The sequence below is a fragment of the Sparus aurata genome, chromosome 13 (genome assembly GCF_900880675.1).
Source record: "Sparus aurata chromosome 13, fSpaAur1.1, whole genome shotgun sequence".
NCBI lineage: Eukaryota > Metazoa > Chordata > Actinopteri > Spariformes > Sparidae > Sparus > Sparus aurata.
Genome location: NC_044199.1, coordinates 8,133,039 through 8,148,728, shown reverse-complemented (window position 1 = coordinate 8,148,728; position 15,690 = coordinate 8,133,039). Strand labels below are relative to the sequence as shown.

Sequence of the window (15,690 nt, the reverse complement as noted above, 5' to 3'; positions counted from 1 at the left end):
GTAATAATGCAAACTCATAAATATCTATTCCTTCCCTTACTGAATAAACGAGCAGTTCTCAGATGATAATAAGGTCCCCAGGACACTGCTTGAAGCTACAAAGGTGGCAGGGTCCGCCAAATATAAACCAAGTAAAACTATGAAATTGTGTTGACAGTTTGTTTATTCAGTCACCAAAACAGGGAGAGTTTGTTAATTTAATTTGTCCAGACATTTAAAAGAAAGCCTTATGATTTAAATTTCTTCCCCAAAATTTACATAGTGCAACTTTAATATCTGGACCTATCGCATCGTCGTATTTGTTGTCGCCTGCAAGAATGACATAATCAAAACAAACAACCAAAGTTAATATGAACAGCTGGTAAAATAAACCAACTGACAATGGACATTAATAATCGCTGTGGTTGTGAAGGAGCTATGTGCATTTTCATTTCTGCAATCACATTTATAGTCGCAGTTTAGATGCCATGATAAAGGCTTCTAGAGTCTGACAGTCTTTTGGTTTAGGTACCTTGAAAGAGTTTGAAAAAGTGCTTGAATGTTACTTCTAAAAATCTGCAGGAACCCTGTTGAGTTCATGTGTCCGACACCTGAATGATCGAGGAATTTAAGCTGTTATTTTTACTAGTTTTTCCATCTTAAGAGTCACGATGCAGTAAAAAAAAAAAAAAAAGAAAGAAAGAATCAAGAAAAACAATCACTGTCACATAAATCTGCATTCTCCTGAACTGAAATCGTAAAAAGGAAATTTATGAAGGGCACTTTCCTGCGTCTAGAGCACGTATGTTTAGACTGCCGGTGATCTAAATCTAAACGTCCGCTTAATGTTTTCAGGAGCCTTGAAAGTGGGCGTGCAGACTATGGATAAATATTTAACTCCTTCGTCTATCAGCACACAGCTTGAGAATGGGAAATGATATCGTTCTAATCCCAACAGGCGCTAAGAGAGACAGCATGTTCGCTGATAAAATTTAAATCTGGCCTCGTGTGCTGTTTCTGCTCCATTGACCTGTTTAAAATCTGGCCTCAGTTCAGTATTAACAAGCCGGGCAGTGTTGGGAGTCTGTACCACTTGGCATGTGAAGGGGCCTGCATGAGCGGAGCAGGCGAGAGGAAAACACTAAATCCTGATTAGATATCCGCTGTCACCTATGACGGGGTTACTTTATGTGTGAACCCACGGGGTCAGGGTTTGTAATACACTGCCAAATGTGATGAATGGTGCTGTGGGACCTATATGTCATCTGCTGCAGGACAGTAAAGGTTTTATAGTATGTCTAATAAACAAAGCACAGGGGACGCTGAAGGTTCACCAAAACGACTACTCATCCCATCAGTGACATAACAATTAAAGCTCAAGTTCAACCAAAAAGTTAAATATCACTCATGCACAGATGGGAAGTCGGTGAAATTTCGTAGACTACAGAACCTTTTTTTGGAGCTTCGCAGCAAAGCAGAGTTGCAGCTGAACTGAAGTGAAAACAACCAAAAAAAAAAAAAAAAAACACGAGATGGCTCCATCCAGCTCATCTCGCGTAACCCAATCCTCCAAAAGGCCCGAGATCTGAAATTAATTTGAACAAACATTATTTGCACCCTTGATACCTGGTCGGGCTCATGCACCCACTTCAGACGGGGCGTGCCCTACCTTAGCTTAGCATAGCAGCTACAGTGGAAAAACCTGACTTTCCATAGTGGGTAAATACCATCTTTTCAAAACAATTTGGATGTGGGGACTTCCTTAGACGTGGATTATTCTGGACAAGTTGTACAGAGCCATTTCCTAAAAACAAGTCCCCATCTGATTCAGTGGTTCAGGAGATGCTGCAGTGCTGTTTTGCTGTGAAGCTCCAGGAAAATGTTTTGCGGATTACAAAACATGCGACTCTCCATCAGCATGTGGGAGAGTAGATAATGACATAACTTTAAATTTGTTGGGTGAACTTCTCCTTTAAGCATTGAGGCCCAGAGTGGAAAACAAACTGCATAATCAGAATAGCGTAGCTGTACACGATGTTTGTCCGCCGTTGATACAGCCGTTTGACTTGACATCCAGAAAATCGAGTTTGCCCGATCGTAAAACAAGAGGCTGTCCATTCTGCATTAAGCAAAATTCACTCATGGGGCCCTCAGCTTCTTTGATCACCGTATAATGTGGCTCGACATTCAGTGTGAAGACTCTCAGATGTCGTGTTTTTTTTTCAAACGCTCGGCCGCGTAAGTGCACATTTGCGGTCGTGACGTGCTGCGACCCTTGTGATGTTGTGTGTCCTGGTCAAACGCTTCACCCGTCACATGTTTCAACTTCACAATCTAATTATGTGATTTCAGAGGAAATGTAATACAGAAGTCATGATAAAAAAAAAAAGCAGAAGATAAAGTAATGAACGTTTGCCGCTTTTGTTTTTATGCTGTTTTTATGGCAAATATCAAAATGTTGTGTTTGCTGTCACCAACAGACTGTGGAATATTTCTTAAAGGGCTAACTCCACCAATTTACATATTAAAGTTTGTTCAAAGGGTCTTGGGTAGTACTACTGCATATGTGGGAGAATAAAAAAAGTAGTTTAAAGCATAGAGGAAGTAGCATGTTGGCTGATCAATTTCCCCTTGTAATGTCGCTCTCAGTTGCATTTTGGGTAATGTTGGCATCGTGTTTTGATAAGGAGGAAGAATGTGAGAATTTAAAAGGCGGTATCTGCTGTATCGCCTTTGACCAATTGTTTTCAGACTGTCTATAATGAGTCAAACATACGTGTTATAGGAGTGCAGAAGTGCCCAGCGCCTACATTACCCACAATGCAACTTAGCCACTGAACGACATCTCCAGAGGCAGTTCGTCAGATTTAATGCAGCTTTACCGTAAGGCCTGACCACACCACACTAACCACACTTCAGTTTCCTCTTAAGTGTTTGAAATGTGCTTCCGTTTGGAGCTAATAACCAACATCCTCCGGCTGACCGCAGTCCTAAGTGGAGTCTAATGACATTTGTTGTCTTGTGTTTTTACTTATTTGATTATAGCCTTGATGATTATTAGAATTTCATAAAGATGGATATCACGATAAAAAACAAAATGTGAGGCTCATTCTCGCTCGCGGTAACACACTGGAGCGAGATCCAAGAGTTTTTGTGTGAATCGCTGCGCCCTTATCTTCATAAGAGTTCATAATCTGTTCATCAATTTACTTGTGTCTGAAGGAGGCGTTTTTATACATCAACAGCAAGTATGTTATCGGGCATGACTTCACATGACTGATCCCAGGATTGGTATACAGATAAAATGCCACTTTCTCTGAGGAATTCCTCCTCCTCCTCCTCCCTCCTCCCTCTGCTCAAAGCACTTTACAGCTTCACTGCAGCAGCTATCGTCAGACAAAAGGTGCAAGACTGTCACGACCGGTTGATAAGGTGATAAATTGCTGCTGCACAAAGCGCAAAACCTTAAAATAATGGGCGTTTCTTCAAGGTGAGGCTTCGACGACGCGAAAAAAACTCAGCCGCATGTCACCCTCTCGGAGTATTTGAATTGAGGTTTCACCTTTCGGGTCTCCATATCTGGCCTCAAACCAACGGATTCGAGACAAAACATCTGCTCCCTGGCTCACGTTACCCGCCGTTTACAACCGATACTCCTGTGACCTACCTCCTTCACCCCTCTCATCATTCAAGGCAGCCGTGTAAAGAGCTGACGACATGCGCATTCATACCACACCACCTTCCTCTGTGGTTCCAGATCGACCATATTCATGCCGATGAGTCATTCACACACACACACACACACACACACACACACACATATTCAGACATTCATGTTAGCCTCAGCCTGGAGGCGACATCATTATATCTGATGTGATATCCGTGCCGGCTCCAAACCTGCAGTCTTCAGCTGAGTCACTCTCGATCTCATAAGCACGTAAGCTCATGCATGGAGGATATCTCCTTTAAATTACCCCTTGAAACAACCTCGACATTGAGCTTACGGTGCAAAAAATTACAACCAATCTGCTCCGTGATTTGCTGCACAATAAGCTGTTTTTACCTGCACCACTTGTCTAACATCATCTCTGCCTCGGAATTCCAGAGGGTCCTTCTACTCCCCGACCAGGTCATCGAAAATTCATTTATACCCATTGATTTCTGCGCCGCGCCTCTCGATAATTGTCTCGGTCCTGAAGCTAATTCAGCAGGTCTCAGGTCAGGCTGTACTATTCACTTCTCCGGCGTTTCACCCCCGCGGCGATCATTTCTTGACTGCAGCCTTTCGTGGCGTCACTTAATGACCTTGGACTGACATCAACCCTGCTGCATACAAAACAAAGCAGCCTAAAAACTGCTCTTACTGTCAATTACTGGCTGACTTATCGGCGTTTAAAATGTAGTTCGGCGCAAGTACCCGTTTGGAGCAGCTGCCCTTTGGCCTTGTCCCGGTCTACAACCAATCGCTGGGTCTTAACCAGGCTTATTTCCAAAGCAAACCTCTCCTCTGTTTTTCTCACATTCCACAACTCCTCTCACTTGTCCTCGCCTTTCATTTCATGATTTATTTACAAGCATTGTGACTTTTGAAAAAGGAGGGTGTCACTCATAGCCGCAGGCCTGGCATCTCTTCCTGACATTTCATTCAAACCAAACACGCCCACGAAGCAAATTAAAATTGGATTCCCTTCCCATCTACTGCTCCATTGTAAAACGAGATTAGTATTGTTTAAATGATACAAGGATTTACGTGAGCCGTGTGGCGTTCAGACGTACGACCAATGTCTGTAATAGTGCAATTGATCTGCTCTGGGGAAAATCACTTTAAAGGACATTGTGGTAACCTTTATTCAAATTGATTTGGTGCTCGTATCACGTGTGCTGCAGGGAACCAAAATGAATCCATTATAAGCTGTTCTGAGGCCGTCGATCAGTCTCACATAATCCTCATCAACTGATGGAGTTAAGTATGGATAGTTGTCATGGAGGGTAAGGGTTAAATCTGATTTTGAATCCAGTTACTACTATGGTAAAGTTAGGGGAGTTTTGTCGTCATGGTTACAGTTATAAAAACATGGTTAAAAAAAAAAAACAACCCACAGTTGATTGTCTGTCAAAAACAATAAAACAAATGGTTGTCTCCCATGTTCAAGTCTGACCTTTCATTCCTACCAATCACCAGATTAAATATAGCCGGCGACAAAACAAGCTCCAAATATCCCCAGTTGTCCTGAACAAACACATTTTTTGCCACAGAAATGGGTTGAAATATCCACAGGCATCCCTAATAATATCCAGTGGTGTGACTTGACTGACGGTCGGTTGTTTGGCAGCCCTGTCGGCTATTATAACAACACCACCGTCCCCTCCACATAAAGATGTGAAAGCTAATAGTCATATAATGTGAATGTGATACGACGTTTGCTACAAATTTCAACCTCGGATGCAGAAATGTTACTGCTAACATTATATCCTGGAGACTGGGCTGTTTGTTGACTATCGACTCTGACCTCCTCCCTGGACGCCGTCCATCTATGAGGTCACCTGACTTCCTCCTTTGCACCTGTCAATACTATGACGACGCTAGAGGGTTTTGCTACTTGAATATAAAAAAAAGTCCTCTTGGGGCTGAACAGAGTCTAACTGGGGCATTTTTCTGAAGATGATATGCAATGTGCAAGGGTCCGCTTGGTTCCGCGTGGCATACATTTCGCCAATCGGAGAGTGCATGCCGTGTCACAGCTGTCTGTGAACATGTCGGCTCCAGGCCCTCGGAGGATAGTCCCACCGGTTTTTTTTTGGTACCAAGCCAGAAGCACTGCTGGCAGAGTTTGAAGACAAGTCTCGGCAGTAGCTGGCAACAGCTTTTTTTCCACTACGTCACTCAGATGCCTTAATCGGTGTCCTACCTTACCGACTTGAACTAACTGTAGCATTAGTTCTTGCCTGATGATCAGACTAAATAGCCCATTTAATAAACTCCAATCTTGAGGTCGGGATCAGTCTACTTAAATGCAGCCTGACTGGTTGGAATTTGGAGCATAAACAACATAAACCTACTGCTGTGTGTCTGTTGTGGTTAATACACTGGTACAAATTGTACTTCTCCTCAATCTGTTTCCAGTGTGCCACATTGCATCATTCCTCTTGAGACACAACTGAAAACTAATTTTGAGAACTTACAGAGTGATATAGTTCCCTTTTTTCTGTTTTTTAAATGACCTTTAGGAGTTCAGTTCGCCCTCTAGGAACCACTGGGACCTCCTGACCTTGCTCAACAGCACAGTGGTAGCTGGTGACGAAAGGAGCAGGTGCTACATTGGCTTCCCTGTTCACATTTCCGCAGACAGTCTGAGGATTCAGACTGGTATCTCTCAAGTCACAAGGCCACCTCTTTAACCTCGAGGCGAATCGTCGCCCCCTGTTATGCCCCTGTATGGCAGCAAAGTGCATTCCACTGCAGTGAGGCCAGTGGCGTGTTGGTGTTTCCACACTTTCTTTAAAACCCCAATGGAATGTGAAAGAAAATTAAAAAAATAGCTCCGCCGTCAAGGAGGTCGGGCGCCACTGCTCTGCTAAAAATTAGGTGTAGAAATGTTTAAAAGATTGAGACAGTGAGATAAGGATTTTTAAAAAAAGGAGCACAGAGTGATGTGTTTGTTTTAGCTTGTTTGGTTTTAAATGTGACAAATGTGTTGTTCAGTCTCATTAATTTCAGCTGCCTCCAGTACCGGCAGGTCAGAGGTGAGATATGAGTTATCAGTTGAACACCAAACCTCAACTTTACTTCACATTTACATAGTCACACAGCCGTCATTCCCTCAAAGTCAGAGAACACGTCCATAGTGCTCTACTGAGCAGCTCCACTGCAGGGCTTTATGGAGTAAATAATGGGAATTGTAGTTCTCTTCTTATTGTCATCAGTCGCCTTCCTGTTTCCTCTACAGTCGCCCAAACCGGAGAAACCAAATACTGGCTTTTTGCTTTTTCAGCGGCCATGTCTGGAAGATGAAGTGTGAGTGCTCACCTGGCTGCAACCTGCAACCTCACAACTAGATGCCACAAAATCCCGCACACGTGACCTTTGACTGATGACGAGTAACCGCTTCCGAAACACTAGGAAGCCGCACTTGACTGGTTGTTAACCTGGTCAGTCTTTAGGTGATGGAGTAAAAGTCATCATTGCAGCGGTTCTCCTTATCACGGTAATGATGACGAAATCTCCATCAACGTTTTTTTTTTTTTTCTCCTGAAAGATGGTGAAACAACAGTGTGACACATTTCTGAAGTTTGTTCACATGGTCACACTGCCCGCAAATAAATAAAAAACAAAAAAAGAACATAACCATGAATCATTTATGGATTCACAAAGTGATTCTGGCAGTGATGTTTGTTGTGGATACAGTTGAGAGGGTAAAAAAAAAAAATGTCATGCAGGGACACAGAAGCTGGCCCGTTACGGTAACGGTCGCTCGAGACAAACTCGGGCAGATGTCTCGAGGAGTGTGAGACTCAAGGAGCACACTCGATGGTGAAATAAACATGAGTGCTGAAATAATAAACACGTTTGGTGATTATCGTCATCTGAACAACAGCAGAGATCACAGCCGCCGTCCCGCAGAGACTCGAGTGCTGCAACACTTTTGATACTGAGGACTTTATAGAGAGGAAGTGTGGTGCTGTGGAAAACGTATTTGATATACATATGATTCAAGGATTTCTGAGGAGCAGTTTTCCGAAGCTTTTATTTTGAAAATGGTAAAAATTACAGGATCAAGAGGAGTATACCACCACGTGGACAAACGATACGTGGTGGTATACTCCTCTTGATCCTGTCCTCCTCTTGATCCTGTCATTTTCACTATTTTCAACTGTGTTGTTTCCACATCAATCCAAACTTGTTTTACAATAATTTGCTATACACCACTATCTTGCAACTTATACACACAGTTTCCTGTTGAAATATCAAAAAGGAAGGGGAAAAGGAAGTCCTTTGTTTTGCCCTCCCGCTGCGATGATCTCTCCTTTTTTGGAAACGCTCTACTGATTTCTGAACTCCCCTGTTCTGTCTTGACCTACACTCCCTCTGACCCCGGCCACCTTAATCTCCCCTGTTCGACTCCCATCTGGACATTTTTCGTGTTCTAAAAAAGCACTTCCTGTTGTTTCTTATAATCTCTTTCTTTCACCAGACCTAACGTTGTTCTTCTGCCTCCTCCTCCTCCTCCTCCTTCCTGCTTTTATTCACCATCTCCTGCCTTTTTCCTGAGTCAGTTCATGCTGAACAGCTTAGTCGGTACTCAAGCGAAAACAGCATAAACAAAACCTTGGCAGGAGACAGTGATAGGCCTCTTCTGAATCCCCCTTGTTTCTCCGGTTCCATCCAAGCAGGCATGAGCCTAGCCAGGAAAAATTCAGGCTTTATCCCCACCCATCATCCCTCCCTCCCATCATTTTCTCTCCTCCCACCTTCGGGCTGATTGCCTACATTTCTTCTTTTTTTTTTTTCGTATGTAGACTTTACTACATCTGCTTATCTCTGTGCGGAGCACAGCTCAAGTTTTAAACAAACACAGCTACGCTTTGTGCTATAGTTACCTGCAGAAACTCAAACATGTTTGTCCAGGGTTGCTATGTACACGAGATAATCTCTCGTTCTGTTTACCAGGTGCCACCAGGCTATGAAGAGTCACACAGCACAGTGATTTTGGCACGTTGCGCGATCAATAACATTATCAGTAGATGTGGACGAAGTCTGCCACCATCCCAGTTAATGTATTCATTACACGAGAGGCTTTCTTTCCAGGTAAATCGAACTTTATTTCAAAATCATTGTCATTATAAATGTTGTATTAAACTCTGAAAAGAAGAAGGTTCAACATGTTGATTAGAAATGAGTAAAACGAGAGCATCTAATCAATCGTGCAACGGAGCAGGTACAACACACATGACTTAATTCCATAGGTTTTCTTCAAACTGTTTAAAACCAGGCACTAAACTTAATAAACTGGTACTTGATAAGGTGGTTTTGCTTGATCTATCACCAAAATCTGTGTTCACCATGTTTCCACGTTTCAGTTACTTCCAGTACACCATAAATGAGACTCAAGACTTGCCTGAGATCACTTATTCATCACATATTAACAAGCGAGTTTATCTTTATCAGTTATTTTTGTTGGGAAAAAGTTGGATGGCAGCTGTGCAGTTCTGCTCGGAGGTGCGTTCAAGGACACGCTGACACTGATGTCAGGAGAGCAACGCTGCAGATTAAAAAAAGCACTCAAGGTCTGAAAATTAATGTTGTTTGATCCGTTGAAAACACTCAAATGTCAGATATCGCAGTCTCCTTGAATGCATAGTTCACCAGTCATAAACACTGAATGTGATGGATTACTGCTCTCCAGCAGTAATCCATCCAGACAAGTCTGTGCAAGTTGTTTCTTTACAGTGAACTGAAAAGAAGTGAAAACTTTGGAAGGCTGGAAGGTAAAGTGAGACACATTTGTATTTTTTAGCAGGTTAAAACATGCAAAACAACTGAAATGATCCTTAAAGAAAAAATATATTTTACAATTTACTCTCTTAAAAATGCTTTGTCTAATTGTTTACTTGTACTGTTAAAGGTGTGTGTCTTGTACTGTATATGTGCACATCTTCCTGTTGGTCCCTGTTTTTGGTCCAGTTTAAAAGTCAGGTTACATTCCTCCTCGTGGCCAAGGTCAGAGTCAGAGTTTCTCAGTCCTCGCTGGCCTTTGAGAGGACAGAGGAAGGAGCGTCTCCGCGGGGGGGTTCGTTCAGGGGTTGTTGTTGATGATCTGCCTGGGTCGGCCGTAGCCCGTCATTCCAGCTTGAGATGCTCCTGCATTTGTGCCCATTTGCAGGCCGATGATGTTTTTGCCTTCGGCCAGCTGTTCGTCTGAGAAGTCTCTTCTGTTCTCTTGGGCCTTCCTGCACACACAAAACACACACACATCTCTCAGTCCACAGTGTCATTCCTCAGCGCTGAAATGAAACCTTCTTTTGTTTGAGCAACTTTCCACAGAGTGACCAGTTCGAACTTACTTGTGGAACCAGTTGGGGTCTCCTTTGTAGCACCCATCGCTCTTTGTCACAGCCAAGCTACCCAGAGCCATCAGGGTCCTCTGGACAGCAGCCAGGTCCTTGCCTGAAGACACGCAACAATCTCACATGAGTGGAGCCCACACCAAATATAAGGACGAGATCTGTGCTCTTCACAGCTTCCCATCCCTTTACTTATACTGCAAAAACACTGTTGTTGTGAGTTCTGCTTGTTGGCTTACTTTCAAAGAGGTCCACAGTCTGAAACATATCAGTTTTGGTGATTCCATATTTTTCTGCAGCTTGCAGGAACAGAGAGATCTGTTCCATCTGCTTGAAGGCCATGCCGGACTTCTTGATGGACTTGATCGGCTTGTTGGATGAATAAAGGCTGTTGATGAGCTCAGAAAGCACCTACACACAAACAGAAAAGGAAGGTTCCTCTTATTCTAATCTACAAAACGTGAATTTCACTTTTGTATTTACGTACGCAGGGCCAACACTCACACATCCATCCTTGAGCCAGACTTGGATGCCGGTCTTGCCTGGCTCAGGCTGGCCAACTACAGGCCCGCACTGGGCGATGATCCACTGCACCAGCCTTTCCTCCAGTTCCGGGTCGTATTTCTTATCAATCTTGTTCTGCACCTCTCGGGTCAGACCGTAGGAGGGACCTTTGTTTGCCATGTTGATCCTGTTGGGAGGGAAAGTTGGTGTTAGATACGCTGGTAGCTGAGCAAACTCTACTCCTTGGCAGCGTATTGCGTCCGTTTCAATATGGATATTAAACAGATGTGACAACATTCATAGCCACAGACCGGGCCTGCAATCAGAACAAATAGGATTCTAGTTGCTCATTTCCTCATGTGTGCCGGAATGTTTCCACTGTGAGTTCTGTTTTTTTTATGAGAACCTTTTAAGTTTCAGAATGAGCGACCGAATTGTGACTGGTGCCCACATGTGCTTTGGATGACTTTGGTTAAAGTAACTCTGTTGGAGAGCGAGGTGAGAAGACTAATGACACCTTCATCTGTGTGTGTTAAATATAAAACTACGGCCAAGAGCTTGTTAGCCTAGCTTAGCATACAGACTGGAAGACGTGGGGGAGACAGCTTCCTTGTCTTGATCTGAAGGTAACAAGATTTGCTAACCAGCACCTCCAAAGCTCACGAGTGAACACATGAAGTCTTATTCATTGCACGTCGCTGTGTAAAAACAACGGTTCAACTCCAAGAAGTCGCTGCTCCACACCAAAGAATTCCATGGCATATAATACCCGATTAAAAAAAACTGTGAGATGTCATTTTTACACTTTGCTTAAGATTAAACAAATGGGATCACATTCGATTAAGTAAGAAGTGTTGGTACGTGTTTTCGTAAGCTTTAGACAGAACCAGGCTAGCTGTTTCCCTCCGTTTCTAGTCTTTATGCTAAGCTAAGCTAAGCCTTATATTCAACAGACAAATATGGAAGTGGTATTTAATCTTCTGAACTCTGCCTCTCCGGCTCCAGTTAGATGGTGCGTACGAATGTGCATCTGTTTTTCTGTGATACATTTAATCATAGGGGGATTCCTCAGCGTCTTTATTAACCATAATGGAAAGATGTGTGCATGTTTTAACTACCAGCTTGTGTGTTAAACGCTCACAGACAGAGGCATTGTGTTTTCTGTTATCCAGACCACGTCAGCGCCATTAATTAACAAGGTTGAAACCCGAGTTTGAAAAAGTTAAATGTGCTCAACAATTACAACCCTGCTGTTCCCTGCAAGCAATTATGGTCGGCCTGTGCGACTTATTAATGCAGTACGAGCTTCCTGTCAGCGTCGGCAGGACCGACCCCGCTCCCTGCATCCTGTTTGCTCGTTCAGCTGTCACTTCCTTCCCTTCCTGACAAAGGTAACTATGTATATAGAGACTCAAACAAAACAACACACCACTGCTCACCATGGGAACAGCCTTTAAGTGACAGAAGAAAAAGAAAAGAAGAAGAAGAAAAGACATCCAGCCTGTAAAATCATGAAAGTAAGAGACGGTGCGTGATAACCGCTGCGGTTATTGCTTTTACAGATCTTGAATTACTGTGTTACACAACGCAGGCTGACGTTCCTGAATTTCCAGGGAAGCAGATAACATATGGAGATGTTTATAGCTGATAGGAAAATCTCCCTGGTGGTACTTATTCTCCCCCTCCTGCCCGAGCGTATGCACACGAACGCTGCATTTTTCAAAAAGACTGGCGATGCAGCAGAGGGTTACATTTGTGCAAGAATCTGTGTTTTCTATCCGCAGGCGAACTGGTTTTAAGAGACAGCATTAAGCACATTTGTCCTTCGGGGGGGTTGGTTGGGGCGGGGGGGGAGAGGCACACCTACTTCATCTCTTGCAAAACAAAACAGAGGCTTGTCAGTCTTGCACAATGTGTGTTGATAGTTTGACAAGTCATCTCGGTGTCGAACGGCTCCACAGCTGCCGTAGATCACGCTTGTGTCTCTGTCCATTGTCTGAGGTCACGATGGTTCCAAAACCAGCAACAAGGGTGAAGTAAATGTCTAAACATCCGAACTCTCGAGCCCTCTCTTTCCCAATCGCACGAGTTCCATCTGCGGTGTCCCGCCCAGAGAGCATCCAGCTGCTGCGAACATCAGGACTTTTCTCTTTCTTTTGGCATGTAGGCGTGATGAAACCAAAGAAGCTACTCTCACAGATGAACCCTACTGCACCTTGATCTCCGATTACACGCCGCTGATTTGATGTCACAAGATTATGTCATGCCCTCCCTGCACTGCGCATTTCAAGCACGTCGACCATTGGCAGGATTTTTTTACGCTCGACGCGACTGTAAAAGTGGCATAACATCCATCCGAGCTCGGTCGCTTGTTGCGAAGGTGTTTGAGTGTGTGTTTTCCCGGATAATGGAGACGTGCGCACTTTAGAAATTGTCTGGGAGCGACCTGGTGTTTACTGGGAACGTCTCGTAATCACAGGGTCGCACAAACCAAGAACCGAGGCTGTCGATGAACAGATGTGAGGTAACCACGGGGATCCCTAAATATGGGATATAAGTATAGGCATCAAGAGTTGGTTGATGCATCACTCATAGATGTTTTACAGTTTTTCATTGACAATCAATATATTTGTATATGAGCCGTAAACACCAGCTGGATGCGTCTGAATTTGCGGCTTTTATGAATGAACCTTTGCTCTGTGCACTTCACTGTTCAGCATGTTGCCACAATGCGACTGCTGTTATGCACTCATCGCTCAAACCTGCTGCATAACATCATATTCTGTTACATCTATTTGATTTTTTTTTTTTACTTTATTAAGAAGTGTTTCAGTTGCAGTGAAAACCACGTTGTAATCTTTTATTTTCTGCCAACATCATTCAGACTAAAATGAAATGGAAAACCCCACTGTGTAATGATTTAACTGCATTACTCTCTCACTCAGTTATTATTTCTGAGCATACGTGAGCTTTCCCGTTAAAGGAGACCTATTACGCGATTTGGTTTTCCCCCTTTTTCTTCAGTGTCTTACGTAGATTCTTGACTTAAGCCCTTCGAGACACCCGAAATCTGTATCTCCCTCAGTCCTGTACTTCACCGTTACACACTCCGAGCAAACACTCCTCACATCCTCTGTGTCCGCCCACTGATCGGCTCCTGTTCGTCCCATTCGAGGGTTAAATGTCTTGCTCGTGGTGCAACCCAAGCTGCTGCTGTTAACTTCGTCATCCTCATCTCCCCATCTCCTCCCCCCCCTTCCACACCCCCTCCGCCCAAATTCTTCAACTTTTGTATCATAGTAACTCACTCTGTCATCCGGTACAAGATCTCTCGTTCTTGCGTCAGTGGTTACTTCCTGAGTCAACTCAATACCATCCTTGCTCATAGTTTGACGTGTGATTCATTTTCGAGCGGCAAACGGCCGAAGGGTCGTCCTGGGACCTTTCTGCGATGGATCCAAGCGGTTACACTAGTTTAGTTCTTTCAGTGTTCCTCAGACTGTTAATTCAGCAACTTGTGTTTCAACCTTATCACTGAAGATAGTGACACCACCTGAAGTCCCTGTCTCTGAGTTATCTTATAGTCCAAAGCGCTTACATGCACGCAAAACTTTGAAGTGGTGTACAAATGGGACACACACACACACACACACACACACACGCACGCATGACCTTTGCTGCCATATCTTGAACCAGCAGACTGGTGCTCAGACGAGTAAATGACATGGTATTAGACAGTAATGGCCACATGTTGATGGGAGATTTCACAGAGGCTGAACCCAGACTTCCCTCCCTGGAGCCGTGAGGCCTGTCGAGAGGAGCGCTGAGAGCAAAAAAGGTAGATAAGAAAACAGGATTTCACAACACGAGTGGCTCAGTCGGACGGCACCTACATCCACACAGAAAGGAACTAAACATTAACCCAGCGCTCAGTCTGCTTCAAACATGAGCAGGAGCGAAGGGGAGGCAGAGAGCGAGGGTGGGGTGTGTGACACATTACACTGCTTCTTCACGTTTCCTGTGCCGAGCCAGACAAAGAAACCTTTTGACTGCCAGTGAGAAACCAGAACGCTGAGATTGATGAATGAGGAGTAAAAAAAAAAAAAGAAACAAGAGAAAGGAGTGCTGACTTACTTTGTGTGGTGTGGACTTCAGGTGGATACAGGTGGGGTTTTGTTGGGCTCTTGCTGGTGCTGCTGCTGCTGCTGCTGCTGCGTTCGCGCTCTTCCTCTAGCTTTTACAACACAGTGCAGAGTGCACTGTACAAGACTGCCAACATCAATACAGCAAACACCCCTTGTCTGAAATATATGACTTCACCACATTCAACAGAAAGCAGGGAGAGAGAGAGAGAGAGAGAGAGAGAGATACGCCTTCAGGTCCTCTTGTTTCACTCTGTGACCCGCCCCTTCGCTCTTTCTCCTTTTCCCCACTCAAATTGTAATTCCTTATTTAGGAGCAGGACGGGAAGGGAAAGAGAGAGAGAGGCATGTGACTGGAGGAGCTTGGTGTGGTCACTGAAGAGAATTCTCCAGATTTCTGCCTCGACCACAAAAGAACGAGACGGGATTAGGAGGGAGGGATGATAAAATCCTGGAGAACAGCAGCGCAGTCTGAGGGGAAGTCACAGGAAGGGAGTTCTGCAGTAATTAGAGAGCAGCGGAGCACATGGGGGAGATTATTTATCGCCCTAATTCAACAATGTTTGCGTCTGAGAAGTGAAACAGACAGCAGGCAGCCGTGGAATGTAAATCCCCCTCCTCTCTCTCTCTCTATCTCTCTCTATCTCTCTGCGAGTTTCACATCAACACACAATAAACAGGGAGGGGAAAAAAAAACGGGGGGGGGACAAGTCAGGACCTGGAGGGGATTTTGAAACATAACGATGACATCACATGTGATAACAAATGTGAGGTTTTAAGTCCCTGACTGAGCCCATTAGTTATGAATATGTGCTTTAGCGGTAAGTGCTGTGTGGAAGTTCACGTCCACCATGTTTTGTGTGTCATTTATGAGTGTGATGCTTAACCGCCATGACACCTACAGGGTTAATGATTGTCACAGACTCAGAGTAGGTTTGTCGCAGGGGAACATTTCCTCTTTCCTGCTCACAAGCTGAACCCGCGTGATGGTTTCAGAGCAGTC

General features: G+C 44.1%; 1 protein-coding gene across 1 annotated transcript; it reads right to left on the bottom strand.

Annotated features, from left to right (window-relative positions):
- Positions 1-8,778: 8,778 nt before the first annotated feature.
- LOC115594638 (transgelin) lies at positions 8,779-14,867 on the bottom strand. Its single transcript, XM_030438841.1, has 5 exons — positions 14,680-14,867; positions 10,546-10,732; positions 10,281-10,452; positions 10,042-10,144; positions 8,779-9,927 (listed from the first exon to the last, which is right to left on the bottom strand). Exons 2-5 carry the CDS (start codon positions 10,723-10,725, stop codon positions 9,774-9,776), a joined length of 609 nt encoding a protein of 202 aa, XP_030294701.1. The 5' UTR covers positions 10,726-10,732; positions 14,680-14,867; the 3' UTR covers positions 8,779-9,773.
- Positions 14,868-15,690: the final 823 nt, after the last annotated feature.